Below are 22,696 nucleotides of genomic sequence, written 5' to 3' on the forward strand. Positions count from 1 at the left end.
TGACATTCTTGCAGAACTGGTCTAGCCGTACAAGTTTTTCATACACCATATTCTCAGGTTCAGCTTCTAAAATGAGCTGTAGGTGATTGAATGTAGATATGACGAAATGAATTTTTCAGCACTCACAACGATTCACGCGTCTATCAAATATCAATTCGACGGGATAAAAAAACCTACCCGGAAAAACATAACTCAGTTAGAATATTAGAACATTATGCCGGGCCTCGTGTCAGGATGCAAAGAAAAAAAAATGTGACTCGGTAGGATTTTCCCACTCTTGCGCTCTGTGACTCCGATGGCGCAATCAAGCATGGAATGTAAAACTGGATTTTCACCGATGCCTTCCCGCGTCGTGTTCATATAATAAGAGTTTGATTATCGCGATTGTTGCAGCTCCCGGCAGGCTTTTTTTTTTCTCTTAGCGTCACCCAAATATTAACAGTTACAAAACGTTAATAGAATGAGGAAGTTTTTTTTTGTGCAACTCGCCAGGAAAAAACACGACCGTATTCAAATGTTTATGAAACATTTTTTTAATAAATCAAGTTTTTTATCCATCATTTTTTTTTCGATTTAGACTGGAACAAATGAAAACTGGAATTCGTTCTTTGTCCCCTGGCCCATGTTGAGCAACCCTTTTCGTTCGTAAGGTTACCCTCGCGCGCGCATCCTGGGGTAGTCGTGCGTTTTTTTCTTGATTCGATTTTAAGAAAAAACTAATATCGTATGCATAAACGTTGGCTGACAGTATGTCGCGCTCACAGTGCTCATCATCAGCGAAGCGTCGAAGTTGGCACCGTGTCGAAGTGGGGTAGCTAGTTTTCCCAAGAATTCAGTGGAAGGCGCTTTTTTTTCCTCGAGGCACACCTGGGTTTTTTGTTCGTTGCACTGGAATGAAGTTTTTTTTTAGTTCGGACCCAGAAACTACATGGCTTTGAGCAGATTAACCATCATTCGATTGATTATATAAAAATTGTTTTATTGTACTGTCTTACATAGATTAACCTAAATAATTTCCAAAATTCCAGTTAGTCTAGTGGTTAAGGCTATGGATCGCCAATCCGGAGACGGCTGGTTCGATTCCCGTTCCGGTCGGGACAACTTTCTCGACTCCCTGGGCATAGTGTATCATTGTCCTTGCTCACAATATACACATTTATGCAATGGCAGGCAAAGACAGCCCTTCAATTAATAACTGTGGAAGTGATCAAAGAACGGCAGACAATTAAACGTTCCATAATAAATACAAAATTTCCCATAAATAACTCGAAAAGTCCTAGTGAAGAAACAGGGGTGTAAGCAGTAATAAATAACAAAAGTTCCATAAACAAATAAAATAATGCATGAATAAATCAAACATTTCCATAAATAATTGATTTTTGAGCAATTAAAAACGCCTAAAATGCAATGAAGAAATCAACTGTTGCAATAAAAAAAGCTATTTTTCCCACCAAATAACTTTGAATTTTCCATAAATAAATCCGATTCTTCCATAATAAATAAGAAAATTCACAATAAAAAAATATCGAAAAAGAAATAAAAAATTCAAAAAAATGCAACAAAAAATGGTGAAATTACCCATGAAAAACAAATGCAGGGAAGTATGAGACAGTGAAATGCTGGATCGCACTTATATGACTGAAACGACTGAAAAGCCTGCGTAACTATGATTGCAATTTACCGAGCAATTTCTCGGTATCGCTCGTCGGACCTAAAAAAGGGATAACATCTATGTTTGCATTATACCGGGCAAATTCTTGGATCTGTGGTTTGCCTAGAACCGAAACGATGCAGTTTCGGTGCATCGGATATCGGAAACTTCGGCGGCCTTCTGCCGCCTCAGTTCCCCAATCCTCTATGCGGCTTCGCCGCATGGTCTATGTTTTTCTGGCTCAAAATGCATTTACGTTTAATGCTCTTTTTTACATTTATTGATAATTTATTTTTTTGTTTTTTGCACTTTTTTAATTATTTATTGCTTTTTCGAAATTTTTTATTGTGAATTTTCTAATTTCTTATGGAAAAATCGGATTTATTTATGGAAAATTCGAATTTTGGTGGGAAAATTGGCTTTTTTATTGCAACAGTTGAATTATTCATTGCATTTTTGACGTTTTTAATTGCTTAAAAATCAATTATTTATGGAAGCTTTTGATTTATTTATGCATTTTTTTATTTGTTTAAGGAACTTTTGTTATTTATTACTGCTTACACCCCTGTTTCTTCACTGGGACTTTTAGAATTATTTATGAAGAATGATCGCTTTCATATGAGTCGTTTATATTTCAGCCTCAAAGAACACTAAGTTGAAGCGAGGCAGGTCAAGTCCCAGTGGGGACGTAGAGCCATAAAGAAGAAGAAGGATTAAAAAAATTATGCAATATAACCGCTACTGCCAATACTTGATACTTAATGGGCTATAACTCGTAGCGGTGAGTCTATGCCGAATGAAGCATTCGCCTTCACTGGTCTCAGACTTAGGCCAATCGCTCCCAGTCGCCCTCAAATGTTTAGAGTTCTTAAATAGGACCTCTTCAAAAGCAAAAAGCCTACGTGTGCGTGGCCGACGGCCTCTTCCGTTTTTTTTTTCTTTATCATAGGGGGAAAAATCTGCTCAACAAACACCCTAACAGGAAGGGTAGTGTGGGGTTAAAGCCTTCTTCTACAACAGTAGTAAACGCCAGGACTACTCTCTTCTCGACCCACTAAAACACATTCCTATGGTCGCCCAAACCCTTCGTCTGTCCGGAACCACCAATAAGGCATTGCTTCAAAGAGGGGCTAGCGCACATCGCACCCTCATGGTTAACTGCGTAGCCTGCAACAACGAACATCGATGACTCGCTTTGGAGAGTCCATCACGGTAGCATACTGGCGCTTTGCTAGCCAGTTTCCCGAGTGGTCCTAACCATTCCCTTTGTCCACTTCTTACCAACCGCGGGCTCGGATCCAACCCAGTAGACCGACGCCACGACAGCACCACAATCGGGACTTCCTCTCCGCGGCCACTTAATCGCTGTAAGGGTCGATCTCGACCGCAAGGCATTGGTATGACCTACAAGGCCGACTCCGAACCCCTGGACCACCTCTTGTACTGCATCTGGACTAGCCATTCTCCGAGTCCACGTGCCGCCTCCTCTGTAGCTCCCAGACGATATGGGTGATAGCCGTTGAAACGGCGTTCCAGCCAAACTCATCCCTACACATCCTCTGGACCAAGTTGTCCGGGTTTGTGTCCTCCCCGCATGTGGCAAGCATGCGGTCACGCATTGTGCGAAAACGCGGGCACACGAACAAAACGTGTTCCGCCGTTTCCTCTAAACCATTGCACACTGGGTATTCGGGAGAATCCGCATGCCCGAAACGGTGTAGATACTGTCGGAAGCAACCATGACCTGTAAGGACCTGTGTCAGGTGGAATGAAACTTCCCCATGGCGCCTATTAATCCAACTATCTACCCTCGGTATCAACCTATGGGTTCACCTTCCTTTGGTGGAACTGTTCCACGCGCGCTGCCATTTGACCATAGAGGCCATCCTGGCAGTCCTGCGTATGCCTCTTGTGCCGCGCATTTCGAAGCACTCCATGTCCTCACTGATAAGAATGCTGATAGGCACCATACCAATAATGACGCAGAGAGCGTCGTGTGACACGGTACGGTATGCGCTCGCAACCCTCAGGCACATAAGCCTGTAAGTACTTTCCAGCTTCCGTCGGTAGCATTTAGTACTTAGCGCGGTGCCCCAGAGAACTCCGTCCGGACCTGGGGCCTTACCTACGCTAAGGGACTTAGCTATCCCCGTAAGTTCCACATCGGTGACCCTCTCCTCATCGCCAGCCCCAGTCCCCGTCTGTCCTACGAAAGGAGGCCAAGGACTAGGATCATGACGCGGAAAAAGTCCTCCAATGATCCCCTCCAACATCTCTACAGATTGCTCTGTAGGAGCCATCACACTTCTCGTCTTGGCCATAACGATCCTGTAGGCGTCACCCCACGGGTTCGTGTTGGCACTCTGACAGAGACCCTCAAAGCAGGCCTTTTTGCTTGCCCTTATCTCGGTCTTAAGCGCGGCTTTTGCAGCGGCGAACACCTTCCGCCGTTTCTTTTCGCTCTTCCTCTGATCGCCCGTGGGCAGGCGCGGCGCAGCTCCGCAATCGCTTTGGTCCACCAGTAAGCCGGTGGCCTCCCATTTCTAGGGTGGACTCGCCTAGGCATGGTCGCATCACACGCACGTGAGAGCACCGCTACCAGCTCGTCGCCGTCTAAACCGATAAAGTTTCGCTCACGACGGAGAGCCTCCCTAAATACCCCTTCGTCGAAGTATGATGTCTTCCACCTGCGAGGGCTTGGCCTTCGCCAAGCCGCCTCTTCTTCTATCCGCTGTCTGCTGTTGTTGTTGTCGATACTGTAGCGAACCGCCAGGTGGTCGCTGTGAGTGTAGCCATCATCTACTCTCCAGTTCGAACTACTTGTTAGGCAAGGACTACAAAAGGTCACGTCAATAATTGACTCCACTCCGTTTCGACTAAAGGTACTCTTGGTACCGACATTAGCCAAGTCGACATCTAAGATGGCCAGTGTTTCTAGCAGGATCTGACCCCGCTGGTTCGTGAAACGGCTTCCCCATTCCACAGCCCAGGCATTGAAGTCACCCGCTTTTACCACCGGCCATCGCCCTGTTAGCACGGTCGTTAAGCGGTCTAGCATTTGCGTGAACCGCTCGATCGGCCCGCGGAGGCACATAACAGCTACAGAAGAAGACCCCGTTTACTTTGGCGACCACGAAGCCCTCATAGGTACTAGACACCAACTCCTGCACGGGGTATTTAGCCGTCGTCCATATCGCCGCCATTTTCCTGGTCCCATCCGAGGCCCAGTTGCCGTTGCCGGCGGGTACTCGGTATGGGTCCGAATTGATGGCGATATCCGTCTCCCACTCAGAAACCGCCTGACAAAGCAGTTGCTGAGCCGCATCACAGTGGTTCAGGTTCAGCTGCGTTACCTGCACTGTGATTTGTTGTTCACTGCGGCTTTCTTGAAGGCCGGGCACCTTGGACCACCCATCGGATGTCTGTTGTTCGAGGATTTCCCGGTACAGATCATGCAGATGGGCGGACTCGTGCAGCTTTGGCCCTTATGACCTTCAGCGCCGCATCGCCTGCAAGGTTTGCGCCTTTCGGGGCCTTTACAGTCCCACGACTTGTGTCCTGGTTCCAGACACCTGGAGCAAACCTCTGGTGGCTCGTGGAATGTCAGGTGCCATACACACCAGCCCACCTTTATGCTCCCTACTTTAACGAAGTTTTTGACGTCCGCCACAGGTAGCTGAACCAAAGCTATCTGTGTCCCTGCTGGCCCTTTCCGTAGCTTAACGGCTGCGGCGGCCACCTGCACATCGCACTGTTGCCGCAGTGCCGTGACGAGCTCTTCCACTTCGGTGATCTCATCAATGTCCTTGACCTTCAGAGTCGCCTCATGTGTCAGAGCCCTCACCTGCACACCCTCACCAAGGACCTCTTCTGCCAGCCTCTTATAGGCGGCGCCCTTGTGTTCCGTTTGCCGCTTCAGCTACAGGATCATCTCGCCCGTTCGAGTACGTCTAATAAAGCGTACGTCAGCTCCAAGACCCTCAAGCTTGGCGGCGCTTCGCATCGTCTTGAAGACGTCCGAGTACTTGGACTGTTCCGTCTTGATGACGATCGCGTGGCCTTTCTCGCGCTTGGTACCTGCCCTCCTACGCCTTGGCTTGGCGTCTAGCGCTACTACCTGCGGATTCGTCTTCTTCCGCTCTACCTTCGTCCAAGGGGGGTCCTCCTCTTGGATCGCCCTACTCTGTGGCTTTTGAGAGCTCACCAGTGGTTGCAACCCCTTGTTCCCATCGTTCCGGGACGGGCCAGCCTTTTCAGGCCCACCCTTCCCAGCTTTCCGGGAACCCTGGCTGGGGTCCGACTTTCCGGCATTACCACCGGCTTTCGGGGTTATTATACGCCTGGCCTTGCGGGCGCCGCCAGACAGCTCCTCACCTAACGGCTGCCTCGCCCGCTTCTGCGAATGCTTGTCACGTTTGTCACGAGCATTCGCTTCCACTTTCTTCGGACTACATGCAAAGGAGAAGGCCTCCGTTTGTGTAAACTTCGACGCCTTCTCCTTTGCGGGTTCCGCCGCTGCAGCAGCCAGCAACGCGGCAATATCGGTAGTAGTAGCGCTAGTCTGTCGCACAAAGTTCGTGTCATAGCTGTCGAAGCCTGCTAGCTCAGCAAAATATTTGCCAAGACCACTTGCAATGGCGACCGGATCCGTGGTGTTGGTCCCATCCAAGTTGACGGTGGCTGGCACGGCAGTACGTTTACCGCTAACCCTGGACCACAGTTCGGCAGAAGATTGGCTGGCATCGATGCTCTCTAGGGTTTTTTCCCAAGAGGTTCTTTTTGCTTCACGTATGGCTTGCCGGCAGTCATTACGCAAGGATCGGTAACAATCCAGCATAGCTTCTCGAGGGCCACTCGCTTGACGGCTCGAAGTGCTTTTCTTCGAGCTTTAACTATCTTTTTAATCTCCAGTGACCACCGCAACGTTGTGCTTTGCGACCAGGTTTGCTGCCAGATTTTGGGATAGACAAAGTCGCCGCTTGCGTAAGGAGAGCAGTATATTCGGCCATGTATTTCGGACTGGAGGTTTGTAGCGAAGCACAGACTATTTTGTTGTACTCTGTCTAATTAGCAAGATCGTAGACCCAGCGAGGAGGCCTGGTCGTAGCAGGTGCTTCAGTTGCCACCGAGATTTGTAACGGGTGGTGGTTGCTACCGTGTAGATCCGGGTTACGAATCCAAAAAAAGCGCTGAGTTTCGGACCGACTGACGACGGAAACATCAATCGCGGTCTAGTGAGGTCCGCTGAAGTACGTTGGCGATCCATCGTTGAGGATGGTTAGATCACCAGCCTCAAAGGCCTCAAAAAGTGTCGTCCCCCTGTGGTCAGAACGCGTTCCGCCCCAAGCTGGGTGGTGTGAGTTGAAATCACCAAGAATCATTCTCGGCTCTGGGATTTGGTAGAGCAAACTATCTAGCTCGCTATGAAGATTCGGTATAGCCCCGCATGGCAGGTAAACACAGATCATCGCCATCTTGATGGGGCCCTGCAGTCAATGCCCAGGTTTACAAAAGGGAGAGACCTTAGAACACCTAGGGCTACGGAGAGTCGAAAATTGACTCCACGTTTTATGGTCCAGCTGTATCTCCCACCGAATGAGCCGTTTAGTTGATCAACTGTAATTTTGTTAATCTCTTGAAGGGCCAAAGTCCAGGGAGGTTCATTATTAATCAGTAGCTTAAGGTCCGCCAGATTGTTGAAGAATCCGTTGATGTTCCATTGCAGGCAGTATCTGACCGGTTTGGGCAGGGCCGGAATAGAGTGATTGGACCTTACCTGAGACGTTGGGCTGGAGACAAACGTGGTGCCCCACCTGTGGCAGATCCTGATGACAAACCCACCAAAGGCAGGGATGATCCGACGGGAAAAAAAGGATGTTACTGTCTTTGCTGTTGTTTCGCTAATACTGGTCCCAGACGACTCGTTGAGTGCCCGAGTGGTCCGGTGGTGGTTTGGAAAAAAAAATGGGGTGGGGTATGGTGACAGACAACTTATTTGGCCATCCGGAATAAGCGATATCCTTGGCGTGCTGCTTGCTTCATGGGTTGCTTGGCCATCAGAGGCGGTTAAAGTGCTTGGTGGGCGGCTTCCTAAGCCGTCCGTGGTGGGTACTTGTCATGAAGAAGCTTGATTTCCCACGCTGTCCTTCGGGGTAGCGGGTACACCCTAAAACGAAACAACACAGGCTTGTGTACAATGTACACAGGCTTGTGTACAATGTACACAGATTTGTGTACTACTAGATCAGCCTCCACCGCTGTGTCAAATGTACACAGTCACTTTTCTGGCTCTAGCGCGGGTATGGGAGCAAAGTTCATAACTAATTTTCTCTGAACGATGACATGCATTATCAGGAATCGATCAATGCAAAAATAATTGTTAATTTTGTTTTCATGCCAGCGCTGGAGCCGGAAAAGTATCTGTGTACATTTGACACAGCGGTGAGGCTGATCTAGTAGTACACAAATCTGTGTAACTTCTGTAACCGTGTAGAGCCCGAAGCGTCCCAACTTCGTTGAAAGCTTCACTTCTTCCCACGTCGTCCAGTGTAGCGCAACGAGCTAGGTGGGTCGACCAAGTGGAGAACGATCTGCGGACCCTACGCAGAGTGCGGAACTGGAGATAAACAGCCATGGACCGAGTGGAATGGAGACGGCTACTATGTACAGCAGAGGCTACCCAGGCCTCTTAGCCTGATCGGTAAGGTAAGTAAGGTTTATTTAACAAAACTTTGAGTGAAAATGATTTTTATCGTATGAGTTTTATTTGTAAATAGCAACTTTTTGCGAATGTAAGACATTTTTTTAAAGAAACTGCCTGCCTTTAGGCGTTTTATGCGGGTCACTCTGTAGCATAGTAAACTTTATTTAATTTTTAACATGCAAAATACATTAGTTGTAAGAATTTCAAAAACTTATTCAGATTCAGCATCATCAAATTTAGTTTGTTTAATAATTTTCCATGCTTGGAATGTTATGTCATTGGTTGATCAATTACACCCTGGATTGAAAGTTTTCAAATTTGACCATTTGAACATTTTTTTTACAAAATGTAGCAGTTTCTTGTAAGAATTTCGTTTAGGGAACTTGGATCTGTAACAGTACTATTTGAAAAATATTACAAATAATAGTGGAAAAGTGATAAACTTTCCTCCAGATTACGGAACGCAAATCACACAATTGTGGGCCATCCGATTTCGTATTGAATCATATATTTTCCCATTCATGCAATCTGATAAATTCAGTGCGTCACTCTACTTCCATTGCTTTCGAAGCCTTCGGCAATATCTCTGTTGACCCATTTGTACTCAACCTTTTTTCGCCATCAATTTTCCTCCTCAAATTTGGGGTGATAACCATGAACACTTCTGGTGGTAGGTGAGCTTTGTGGGGTGATCGCGCCGCACCGTGGGTAGGTAATTCCACACACTTCCGACGAGCACCGCCCATGAATTGCACGCTCTAGCCAACGGCCCCTGATGGCGGCGGCGGCGACGGTGCCTGTAAGCAGGCGTGTAGGAGCAGCACCAGTAAGGCAGAAAAAAAATCCCGGAATGGTTTAATTGAATTTCATTTACATAAAACATGAGCGCATGTGCGTGAAAAATTATAGGTTTTTCGAGAAATGGAAGCTCCTAAAGTGGCGCGTCTTCGTCACCCATTGATTGGTGGCAGTCCGTGCGGGGTGGGCCGTTTGATTCCAATGCAATGATGGCGGTGGTGGGTTGTGCGTTGAAGTAACGGTTCATTGGCATCCGCCCGATTATGAGCTGGGTGACGTTTAAAATCAAACAATAGCTGTGAGAATGAGGCGCTTGGCAGCGCAGCTTCAACAAATAAATATAGTTAGTCGATGGAAATGGCGGGAAATCGATCAGGATGGAGATCCTTGACGTTCGTCCTTTGTACTGTCATGGGACTGAAAATAAGTGAGAAGAGATGTCCAAAGAAAACAATGCACATGGAAATATTGAAACGAAATGATCTTATCGGAAAATAGATTTTTTTTGCCTGTATATTTGTGAAATTGTTTAAACGATAATTTTCCGAGCATCAGTTTCAGTTGGAAGAATAGTTTTTGCCTCACTTTCGATAAACTGCCCCCTATCACAGGCACCTGATCAAGAAACGGAAATGCAGCCCATTTCTGGCCAGAAAAAGTCCCAGATCCAAGATGGGGATGCAAAAAAGAATCATCCACCATCACCATCGCTGCGTGCTCCGGTCGGTCGGTAAAACCGATGATTATCAACGGCTTTTCAAGGCGATCGTGTTTTTCCCTAGACGGGAAACAATGACCGCTTACCTTTAATTACTCTTTTATTACAAGACCCAGCAGCGTGTGCCCGGACCTGGACGGCCGGTTTTAATTGAGCAATGATGATATTGGTTAATAATTATTGGAAGGAAAGCTTTTTTCTTCGGGTCGGGTTTGGAAATGAACTAATTAAGAGCTTTTTTTCTCCTTACCAGGAGGATTGTGGGTGCGAAGCAGACGGGAAAATTGGGATTAAAATATGCAGGCGGACTTTTTTGTCAACTCTCACTTGGACCCAGCTGAGCGGTCAAGCGATGAAAGCTGACGGGTCGGTGCATATCAAGAGGTGTTTTTGCTATGGCGTTTATAGTGGGTAAAGGTGATGAGCACATCACAGAGCTCTACCTTTGTTTGTTGAGTCGTTTGGGACTTCTTTGTTTAAGACAGTGGTCACCAAACTGCGGCCCGCGGGCCGCATGCGGCCCTCGATCAGGTTTTGTGCGGCCCGCGAACTGATTTTGAAATGTATTAGAAAGTGGCCCACTCATAGATTCCATAATGAAAATCAGAAATTCCACTGTATTTTAAAACTTTCATGAGAATGAACATTTTGCCAATATCATGGAGAGTTTTTCTAAAGAAGTAAGAATTTACAAAAGTTTCACAAGCTGTAATGAACTACTTTTTGAATTTTGTTCCGAAAATATTCAAAACCATATTCGAAACTGTTGTTAGGAACGATGTATTTCGCTCAAATAATGAGTTTAGGCTAAATTCCATAGGCTCTCTGCCATAGGTGGCAGAACTCGGCATTGATAATTTGATTGATTTAACAAAAATGAAATTAAAATAGTTTTGTTTTTATCGGCGAAAACATCCTTATATTCAATATTCTTTTTATTCGTTATACTTTACATTCAGCACTTGTACCAAGAAATTATTAAAAAAACAGAATATTTGCTTTACAATTTCTTTTCAAAGGAAGTGGGCCCAAACTTTCGGAATTTCGCTAAAAACTTCAGGGATTGGGCAAGATACTCTTCATTCCCCTAGCAAAACTTTTGGGAATTCCTCTTAAATATTTATTCAAATCGGCTCCAAAAACTTGCACACTTGCAGAAAATCATGTCTATTAGTTTTTCTTCATTAGCGTCCTATAAAGAAAAACTTTTGAAATATCATCATAGATTTCTAAAAAGTATCTCCAGGCAGTTTTTCGGAATTTCTTCTGAAAACCTTGAAATCTCTACAAATCATTCTGAAATTACTCAATATCCACGAAAAGTCCCAAAAACTCTCATAGTTCTAAGGTTTTTTTTTTAAATAAAGGGTATAAATAAATAAATACTTTTCAGTAAATCCCTAAGCTGCAGTAAGAAACTCCATTTGCTCAATATTATTAATACCAAGAAATAGAAAACTTAAATATTGCGGTGCTGATAACCCTGTTTTCAATTTCCTGTGATTTTAAGGGTTTTTCTTATAGTAAAATAAAATCTCCTGATAACTTTTTCGCTCTTGTTCAATATTTTCAAAAAATCAAACAAATTAATTTTGTGTTGAATCTTGAAAAATTTTGAAAATAAGTTCTTGAATGACTTGCGGCCCGCAGTTTCTTTTCAAAATTCAATTTAGGCCCGCAAAGACAGTTAGGCTGAGGATCACTGGTTTAAGATAACTAACTTGGTTATGAATATTTTTTTTTAAATGTTTGCCAATTGTATAAGTCTAATTGAATTGCTTATAACACTCACCTTCAACAATTGATAATCTTATGCACATGAAATAATATACCGTATTCAGCTGCTCTTTTCAGTAAAATTGCAGTTGACCGAATGTTCAGCAAAATATTATCGATGTTCGGCAAGAAATTACCGTCGTTCAGAAATCTCCACGAAGTAGATACACAGAAAAAAATATGTAATTAAATTTCAGCGAGAAATCATGCACATAAAGGGAATGCCAGAGTTAGTGCACTTTTCCATGAGTTATAATGTAAAATTACATTACAATCGTGTAAATTTCCGCCAACAATCGCGTAAACCATCATGGACTCCAACCGGTTACGCGACAATTAGCGGAAATTTACACGAACGTAACGTAATTTTACATGATATCTCATGTAAATATGCACTAACTCTAGCATTCCCTTTATGTGCATGATTTTTCGCTGAATTTTAAATGAATATTTTTTTCTGTGTACTGTCGTAACAAACCATGGCCGAAAGGATCTGAGTCAGTTTGAATGTTATTTCACCATGACGCCAGTTAATCCAACTATCTACCCTCAGAATTAACCTGTGGGTCAGACTTCAGACTTCCTTTGTTGGAACTGTTCCACGCGCGCTGCCATTAGTAAAATCTCCTACACTGATCACCGCTTGCGGCTCCGACTTTCGGATGTTCACAACCACCAGTTCAGTTTTGTGATGAGCCAAACCAATATAAAAAATCAGAAATTTTAGTTTCGGGGTGAAATTGATCAGTCAGTGAAATGTCTTTGTAAGTGCTGAAAATAAATTTTCCATCTGAGTTAACCTCCCAAGAATGCGAAAAAATTTGTAAAACTTCTACAAGTTGAGTAAATTCTTAATTATTTAAACTTAAAGTTTAATAAATCTTAAGTAAACGCCTGAAAGTATGCAATTTTCATACTAAACATGTCATTACTCTAGCAAAAGTACAATTGTATGCATAAATATCAATATCTATAGAACTTTTGATGACAAAATCTGGTTTAGCGAATACTTGGCAGCTATAAACATTCATTCGAATAGTTACAATAATAATACAGCTTCGGTAACAAAAGTTTGAACGTGTCTTTGAAACTCGCCAAACACGCAGTTTCGGAAAATATTGAATTTAATACAGAAATATGTGACTAATTAGCTGTAAAACATGTAAACTCATCATTCAATGACCCTTGAGCCAGATGATAATCATTTTCCACAAATTGTTTTAATTTCAAAGCTTTATTTTTGACAAATAAAAATTGCCCTCGCGTCGATCAATTTCACCCGAAATCACGGTACCCGGGTATCCCTAGACGAAGAAGCGCATCGGATATAGACGCCAAACTGGCACTATTGAATGCGTTCCTTACATCCAGAGTCACTACTGCACAGTAGCGAATCACTTTTCTCTTACGCTGGAGCGCTTTCTCGGTGGTTTTTGTAACCAACAGGATAGCATCTACGGTAGACCTCTCCTTGCGGAAACCGAAATGACTGCATGAGAGACCATTTACACCATCAGTGTAGGTACCTCAACATTCCATTGAGGATGATCTTTTCGAGCACCTTCCCCGCCGTGTCGATCAAGTATACTGGTCAATATGCCGACGGGTCTCCGGGTGGTTCCCACGCCTTTGGCAACAGAATCAGGCTCCGCCTCTTCCATACTTCTGGAAAAACTCTCTCATTCCGGAATTTCTGCAAAGCAGACCTGAACTTCCCGGGAGCCTCTGCAATAACTTCTTGTCTTTGCCATCACGACCATATGGATTCCCAGTGGCATTCTGACAGAGACCCACAAATCAAGTCCTATTGCATGACCTTATCTCGGACATCAACGCGAATTTGACAGCGGCGAACACCACCCGTTGTCCATTTTCCTCTTCCTCAGTCTCTGCTCGTTGCATCCTCCGCATAGCCCGTAGACAGTCGTAGGTTTGCAAGCGCTTGGGTCCACCAGTAGGCTGGTGGCCTCTCATTTCTGGGGTGTACTTGCCTAGGCATGGTCGCATCGCACGCACGCGAGAGCACCGCTACCAGCTCGTCGCCATCTAAACCAAGTATGTTTCGCTCACGGCGGAGCGCCTCCCTAAATACCCCTGTGTCAAAGTATGATGTCTTCCGCTTGCGAGGGCTTGGCCTTGGCCTAGCCGCCTCTTCCTCTACCCGCTGTCTGCTGTTGTTGTAGTCAATATTGTAGCGAAGCGCCAGGTGATCGCTGTGAGTAGTTATTGTCTACTCTCCAATTCGAACTACTTGTTAGGCTAGGACTACAAAGGGTCACGTCAATAATTGACTCCGACCAAAGGTATTATTGGTATGTACCGACATTAGCACGATCGACGTCTATCATGGCCAATTCCTTTAGGAGGATCTGAACCCGCTGATTCGTTGGATGGCTTCCCCATTCCACGGCCCAGGCATTGAAGTCACGCGCTATTATCACCGGCCTTCACCCTGTTTGATCCCGGAGCCTGACGATCTACATACATCGTTTCGGTCACACAACACATTAGTCCAATTTATGTATTTTCATCACATCTGGAAGATGTAACTAGTATTTAACCCAGTTAGGAAATACTTATTCCTGAACAATAAGTTGATTTTAAATTTGTTTTTAATTTTTGAGGCAGTTCAAATGCAAATCAAAACTAGAATATGATTGCCATGCATAAGATAAAATAGAAGAGGTGTAAATGAAAGCACCCCCCCCCCCTTCTAGGCAAATCTGACCCCCCCCCATTTTTTAATGTTATATAAGAGTGTTGTTTTATCAATCATGTATTTTGATAAAGAATTGTTTATCTATCAAGAGCCCACCCCCTCCAACTTATCTGCCAACACTCCCCCCCTACTATAATATTTGTTCAAACTCGTCGAAAGGATAATTTTTAATTATGCTTCTATTATTTTACTGAACACATATCAACATCATTAACCAAGTTGATGATTAGTCTCCAATTTTAATACTGCAGGAATGAATATACTGCTAAATAGAACATAATTTTCATAGATAAATTTCCATCATAAATTTTATTAAATAACTGTCTCTTGAAATTTCAATTTCACAAGCAATACCTACTCATTTTTCTGTTCAGGTAACATAATTCCATATAAATTTTTGGGAATTGTCAATATTTTAGATTCACTTTCACGATTTTTAAAAACATATGGCCAGTCAAATTCACCATATTTAACGATGATTTTTATCGCATTTTGTTCCAAGTGGTAAGTCTGTTTGTCTGTGGTAACTTGATGCTCCTATGTTCCATATTACCACAAACAATTATTTTCATATTTGTTTACGTTAAATTAACTACTGTGCGATATTCACGTTGTTAGCGTTTAAGAGAAAACAAACCATCATCGTTTAGCAAAAACTGAAAAGCAGTTTTCTCGCTGAAATCTCTTCCAATGTTAATAAAAATTTATCACTGTACTCTGGCCACCATCTGGATAACAGTGAAATAATTTTCAATGACGGTTTTGTGACTTAGAGGAAGAAAATTGCTTTTGAAAAATTGATGATTGTTGATGACTGAATGATGGTTATTTGAGCCTTAAGTTGAAAACAAACTTATGAATTGAAAATATTGTCCTCGTCTTTTAAATACAAGTAGGGAGTTTTTAGTAAAATTAAAAATAAGATGTGGTGTTTCTTTTCCTAATGGTAAATACGTATTGATAATATAAACAAGATTTTCGTGAACAAAAGAAGCATTTCAGTCCAGATGGGTTGATACAGTTTATGTATGGAACGATAATTTTCGGTCAGTTTTTACCCATTTTTAACATAAAAATAATTAAGTGTGTAAGATTTTTAGACTAAATTTGACAATTAACAGTTTCATCTTTGAAGCACTGTTTAAATTGTACGATTTTTTTGTATGTGCCCGCATAATCAATAATCGTAATTAACAAAAAAAATAATTTGAAAAAATCCAATTCTCGGGCTTGTGTCAAAATGACGCTCATCCGCAGCTATCCGCAGCTGGATTCGCGTTCCGCAGATAGTATAGACCACAAACTAAACTGTGGAGGCGGTCCCTCGAGACTGCTCGACCCTGCTTGTTAGATATAGACCAACTTAGGCAAAAAAATGTTGTTTTTGTCAATAATTACCCAATTTTTACTAATTTCAATTAACCGTATAACCCCAACAACACACTCATTATAAAATTCAATCAATAACATTTCCAACGGTGGATTAAATTCTAAAATTAAACCGTTTTTTCACTGAGAAAATTGCATTTGTTTAAAATGCATTTTTTCTGCAATTTTCACTATTTTTCTAAGTCTGATATCTGTGGCGCAATGAGTTTCCATCACAGAAGGCTGAAATTTTGGGAATCTAGGTTTGAACTATCTGGCTCTCAAATGGTGTATAAGCACCGACGAACCGACGTGACAGTGGCGATTCAAAAGTGTCCCCCCCAAATTTAACGGTCGACCACCGAAGCGAGCGATCGCTTCTGTCAAATCAGCGCAGACGCGAACCGTTTCCTATATGAACACACGGGGGTTCGGTGTCGAGCTATCAAATCATCGCGAACCGTTATAGAGGTGGCGATAGTGTTCGGCTATTTTTCATCATGGCGTCGCGGACAACAAATTTGAATTTATTTGTTCTAGCTGTCACGTCGGTTCGTCGGTGGTATAAGACATGTCATTCAAAGCAAGTAATTTTTTCGATTTTTGGCTACCACTTTCCCCATAGTGCATGGTTTAGAAAATAAAAGAAAAATCTTTTACTTTGGCAACCATAAAGTCCTTGTAAGGCGCTGTGCACAAACCAGGGTTGCAAAAAAATGAAAGCATGCAACGAACGTGAGTTTTTGTTTTTGTCTTTTCACCACACCGCTTCTGACGTTGAAGCCTCGTTCCTTCACGGAGGCGGGTGGGAAGAGAATAAACATTCTCTCCTCGCTCACATCGTGGCGACGGCGAAATTCAATAACAACATTTTCCCTGTCATTGGCACTCAAAAAAGAAAATTCACCACGCTTGCTTATGGGCCAGTCGCATTCATGCGGCCGTTGTTGACATGAAGCATCCATCAGCGCGGAGCGTGTGTTGATGATGGTGGAGTCATTACGTCCACAAAGTAGTTGAGTTTTTCTGTGTTCACTTTCAGGTATCTCACAGCGGAGCTGAAAATGAATGCCCGATGCATTCAGTTCAGCACAATTTCATTCAATTGAATGTGACTTTTTCAACCCTGGCACAAACTACGTAGATTAAATTTTGGCCATCTCAGAACCCCCTTCGTAGACTTTTGTTCATACAAAATTTTCGAAATTTGTGTGGAGTGTGGACTTTGGCCAGAAACTCCCTCACCCCCTAAAGAGTCTACGTAGCTTATGTGCAGGTACGGTCGCCAGATCATTTTTTGAAAAATCTGGATGATTTAGGAAGTTTTGTTTGGAAAAGTCTGGATTGTGGGAAACCCCTACAAATTCCGAGCAAAACCTTACAAATTCCGAGAAAAACCTTACAAATCCCGAAAACAAATGTCTGGATGTCTGGAAATGTCAGATTGATGCAAAATGAGACCTCAAAAATCTGGATAAATCTGGAAGGTTGGCAACACTGTGTGCAGGCCCTAAGTAGTAGACACTAACTCCTGGATTCAACACACTGTTGTCGCAGTGCCATGACGAGCTCTTCCTCGACAATGATCTCATCTATCGTTTTCACCTTCAGAGTCGCCTTCGCTGTAAGAGCCCTCACTTTGACACCTTCACCAAGGACGTCTTCCGTCAGATTTTTGTAGGCGGCGCTCTACGCCATGCTCTACACTTTTTGTCGCCCTCGAGGTAGTGCATCATTTCATCGAGTATTTTTAATACTGCACACGTCGGCTTCCAGATCCGCGTGCTTGGCGTCGCCAGTGTGTAAAAAAAAATCGAAGGTTGAAAGTGAAGATTGATATATTCATATTTTCATTCGTGTATGGCCACATTGATTGTCAGCTGAATGCCTCTCTTTTTTCATTCAATTCTCTGTCACGAATATTTTTTCGAACGTCGTAAAATGTCCAATTTCTGATAGCAGACGCACAATCCGATTTAATGGGCAAATAGAGCAGTTAATTAGTATTCTAATGAACTACTATACACAAGTTTTGAGGTGATTGGAAGAACAATCGGGAGTTACGGTCTAGTTATATTTCTCAGTGAAAATTGTCAGTGACAGAAAAATGAATGAATAGGTGAGAAAATTCATTCTCCAAAATGAATTTTATTTTGATCCTTTAGTTGAGAATTTTCAAAATTCACGTTGAATTTCACTCACTGAAAATGAAAATTTCAATCTCTGGGCGTCGCTAATCATCGCCTTCAAGATTTCCGAGTTCTTAGACTCTGCGTCTTGATGACGATCGCCCATAACCCTTCTGGCGCTTGACTCCTACCCTCCTACGTTTCGCAGGCCTGGTGTCTGCTGGTATGGCTGGTAGCTCCTCACCTTACGGCTACCTCACACGTTTCTGCGAATGCTTGTCATAAGCAATCGCATTCGCCACTGTTTTGGAGCTACCCGCGAAAGCGAAAGCCTCCGCGGCCGACCTTCTCTACGTGGGAGTTGACTCATTTCTGTACTGTTTTTTGTTGCAACCAGTGCTGAAAACGTCATTTCGACATGTCCTTAGTTGAACCACCTACAGCTCATTTTAGAAGCTGTATACGTATGTATACGTAAAAGTTGTGTGGCTGGGCCAGTTCTACAAGAAAATCACCGAAAAACCGCTCTTTTTCGAATATTTTAGGCAAATGTCACGGACTATCTTTGAAAAATGCCAAAATATGTTTATGGTGAATATCAATCTGTGGTTGATCATGTCGAAGTACGAGAATCTTCAACCTGCACTGTTTCTTCGATCGGCCACCAAGCGCAGGAAACTACCTCCAGTTCAACTGTGTTTGGACTACTCTAATTCAAATAATAATATTGAAAATCATATGATTAAAACTGGGCACGGTAAAGACTGGGTATGCTGCGCAATTCAGATCCCATTGTGATCCACTAGCCTCTGCTCAGCAACTCCTATCCCTACCTCCACGCTGTATCGGCCGGAAACTATGAGCAACCTTAGGGAAGATCGGGTTACCAACCCCGGTGGGAACTTTGGTCGTAGGCTGACAGGGAAGGGGGGGTTTGCTTCGGAAAACCTGAGCGTCTGTTCTCCAGGAGGAGCGGCTCACAACAGCGTCTGATCCCCATGTTAGGGGCGGCTGATCTACGTCCGAGTGCCAGGGAAGGACTCTAAGCTCAACTGTGCACTATGGTCCTCCGGAAAGTAGGGGGTTGGTGTCAGGCCCTACGATCCAGCCGTAAAAAAACCATTGTAACGGAAAATCAGCAACAGAATAATACGAACCGAGACTAACGGCAACGACCCCAGCGAACAAAAAGGACTTGCGATTGGAAACTCGGTACGTGGAACTGCCGATCTCTCAACTTCATTGGGAGCACCCGCATACTCGCCGATCTACTGAAGGACCGCGGGTTCGGCATCGTAGCGTTGCAGGAGGTGTGTTGGACAGGATCCATGGTGCGAACGTTTAGAGGTAATCATACCATCTACCAGAGCTGCGGCAACACACGCGAGCTGGGAACAGCTTTCATCGTAATGGGTGAAATGCAGAGGCGCGTGATCGGTTGGTGGCCGATCGACGAAAGAATGTACAGGTTGAGGATCAAGGGTCGATTCTTCAACTTCAGCATAATAAACGTGCACAGCCCACACTCCGGAAGTACTGATGATGACAAGGACGCATTTTACGCGCAGCTCGAACGCGAGTACGATCGCTGCTCAAGCCACGACGTCAAGATCATCATAGGAGATTTGAACGCTCAGGTAGACCAGGAGGAGGAATTCAGACCGACGATTGGTAAGTTCAGCGCCCACCAGCAAACGAACGAAAACGGCCTACGACTCATTGATTTCGCCGCCTCCAAAAATATGGCCATACGTAGCACCTTTTTCCAACACAGCCTCCCTTATCGTTATACCTGGAGATCACCACAGCAGACGGAATCTCAAATCGACCACGTTCTGATTGACGGACGGCACTTCTCCGACATTATCGACGTCAGGACCTATCGTGGCGCCAACATCGACTCCGACCACTATCTGGTGATGGTCAAACTGCGCCCAAAACTCTCCGTCATCAACAATGTACGGTACCGGCGACCGCCACGGTACAACCTAGAGCGACTGAAGCAACCGCACCGATACACTTCGCACTGCTTGATTGTGGATAGCATTACTACGATGGTACACACGTTGTGTCTGAAACAGCCTCAGCAGTAGTCAGATAGCGCAGTTTGCGAGTACGTAGTAAGTGCTCTTTATAATAAAAGTACTCTGTAGTATAGAGATTGAATAGAACTGTAGCGCAGGTTAAACAGTTTATAGTTACACAGAAATGTAAGTAGATTATATTTTTTTCTAAATGCCATTGAATTTATCGAAATATATTTGCAGCTTTAAAGCTGCCCAGTTTGGCGACTACAGGAACTGTGTTTCTCTCTAACTTGCGCCAACATTCTTTAAAGATTTCTGTTCCAGAGTTGGACAGAATTCTGCCAGTGGTAGTGGAGCACCATGAGATCGGTTATCTAAAAACCTACTCCGTTAGATAACAACACAGTGCGATCTGCAGTAAAGATCAGATGATATTTGTTTGATTCATAGTCAGAATCGTATGGGATCTTCTTTCGGCGGCCTTTGTTGACCGAACGCATTGTATTAACATCGACACACAGTGGTTCAGATGCACTGTCAAGGATTACTGAAGTCGGGTAATCATCTGATGTAATATGGCGTCTGTAGAAGAGAACAGTATCCGATGCAGAAAAGAATCTTTTCGACTGAAGCTCGAGTTGGAGTGGCTAGAAATTGAAGCACATTTTCGAATAAAGGCGATTGAAGCGGAGAAGGAATTCTTCAGGGACAAATTTGAATTGCTGAAGCGGATGGCAAATGCAAGAAGTCTACCGAATCGACTGACTGTATCCAGTGATCACGAAGTATGTGATTCCAAATCGGTAGTCCCGTGCAGTGGAGTAATTAGTTCATCAGCGCAAGTTTCCACCGATTCAAAAGAGTCGATCAACACAGTAGCTCTGAATAGTGAAGTTTGTTCGAATACTCAAGAAAGATCATTATTGATCAGCTTACCCGAGAGGAAGAATACATCAATTGGCAACGGAAACGTTTTTCAAGAGAATGTAAGATAGTTGTGGATGAGCTGCTGTGTGAAAAAGGTCGTTTGCAGATTCATCAAGGCTGTTGGAAACTTGTCAGGAGTCAGGATATGGCGCTTCGGTTCATGCGGTTGTTCACGGGGTGGAGGATGTTACCGCGACCACTGTGCGGTGCGGCAGTTAGCCCAGTGTGTGAAGCACCCGGCTCATCCCTACGCACCGATACACTTCGCACTGCTTGATTGTGGATAACATTACTACGATGGCACACGTTGTGTCTGAAACAGCCTCAGCAGTAGTCAGTTAGCGCAGTTTGCGAGTACGTAGTAAGTGCTCTTCATAATAAAAGTATTCTGTAGTATAGAGATTGAATAGAATTGTAGCGCAGGTTAAATAGTTTATAGTTACACAGAAATGTAAGTAGATTATATTTTTTTCTAAATGCCATTGAATTTATCGAAATACAGGGTGTTTGGTTCCTGAGTGCAAACTTTTTAAAGGGTGATAGAGGACCATGAATAGTGAAAAAAATTGTTCTACGCATATGATCAAATCTTAACCGTTACGTAGTTATTGAACTTCACATGTTTTTGATTCTTATTGCCTTAACTGGCTATAATTTGAAAATGGTCAAACTTATTGCAGTTTTTTGGCCCTTATTCGAAAGATCATTGAGTTTTCTATCAAATGGCATCTTTGAATTGATTGGTTTAGTTAAATAACTAAGTTCTCTAGGGCAAATATCTCAAAAGAAGTGTGTTTTAATTTGTTTTTGTCAATTATCTTTGAAAAATGCGTAATAATTTAAAATTCTTTCTTAGACAAAGTTGTGGTCCCTGTTCTACTCTACAATTCGTTCTTTGACATCAAACTTCTATCTTTTATCGTTTTCTTGCAATTTCGATTTAAACATCGCCTTTCAGGTCATAAATTTGCAACTGTCATGGTAAGCACTTTTTTGCGCACTGTGCCGCACATTTAAATCAAAATTGCAAGAAAACGATAAGAGCTAGAAGTTTGGTGTCAAAAAACGAATTGTAGAGTAGAACAGGAGCCACAACTTTGCCTAAGAAAGAATTTTAATTTATCACGCATGTTTCAAAGATAATTGACAAAAACAATTAAAAACACACTATTTTTAGCTATTGTGCTCTAGAAAACTTAGCTATTCAACTAAACCAATCGATTTAAAGATGTCATTTGATAGAAAATTCAATAATCTTTCGAATAAGGATCAAAAAACTGCAATAAGTTTGACCATTTCCAAGCTATAATCAGTTAAGGCAATAAAAGTCAAAAAGATGGGAAGTTCAATAACTACGTAACGGTTGAGATTTGACCATATGCGTAGAACAATTTTTGTCACCATTTATGGTCCTATATCACCCTTTAAAAAGTTTGCACTCATGAACCTAACACCCTGTATATTTGCAGCTTTGAAGCTGCCCAGTTTGGCGACTACAGGAACTGTGTTTCTCTCTAACTTGCGCCAACAGCAGCCATCAACGACGCAGCCGAGAGCACCATCGGGTACGTGGAACGGAATCGACGGAACGAATGGTTCGACGAAGAGTGCAGAACGGTTTTGGAGGAGAAGAACGCAGCGAGGGCGGTAATGCTGCATCAAGGGACTCGACAGAACGTGGAACGTTACAAACAGAAGCGGAAACAGCAGACCCGCCTCTTTCGGGAGAAAAAGCGCCGCCTGGAAGAAGCGGAGTGTGAAGAAATGGAACTGCTGTGCCGTTCCCAAGAAACACGGAAGTTCTATCAGAAGCTCAACGCATCCCGCAACGGCTTCGTGCCGCGAGCCGAAATATGCAGGGATAAAGACGGAAACCTCTT

General features: G+C 43.5%; 1 protein-coding gene across 1 annotated transcript in view; it reads left to right on the top strand.

Annotated features, from left to right (window-relative positions):
• The window catches only part of LOC134290404 (craniofacial development protein 2-like), a 108,424-nt gene extending 88,469 nt beyond the window's left edge, over positions 1-19,955 (top strand). Inside the window, exon 2 of the mRNA XM_062857543.1 lies at positions 18,868-19,955. Within this exon, the coding sequence (XP_062713527.1) occupies positions 19,191-19,955 (765 nt within the window). The 5' untranslated portion in view covers positions 18,868-19,190. The remainder of the gene's footprint in view (positions 1-18,867) is intronic.
• Positions 19,956-22,696: the final 2,741 nt, after the last annotated feature.

This window comes from Aedes albopictus, chromosome 3, assembly GCF_035046485.1.
Source record: "Aedes albopictus strain Foshan chromosome 3, AalbF5, whole genome shotgun sequence".
Classification (NCBI taxonomy): domain Eukaryota; kingdom Metazoa; phylum Arthropoda; class Insecta; order Diptera; family Culicidae; genus Aedes; species Aedes albopictus.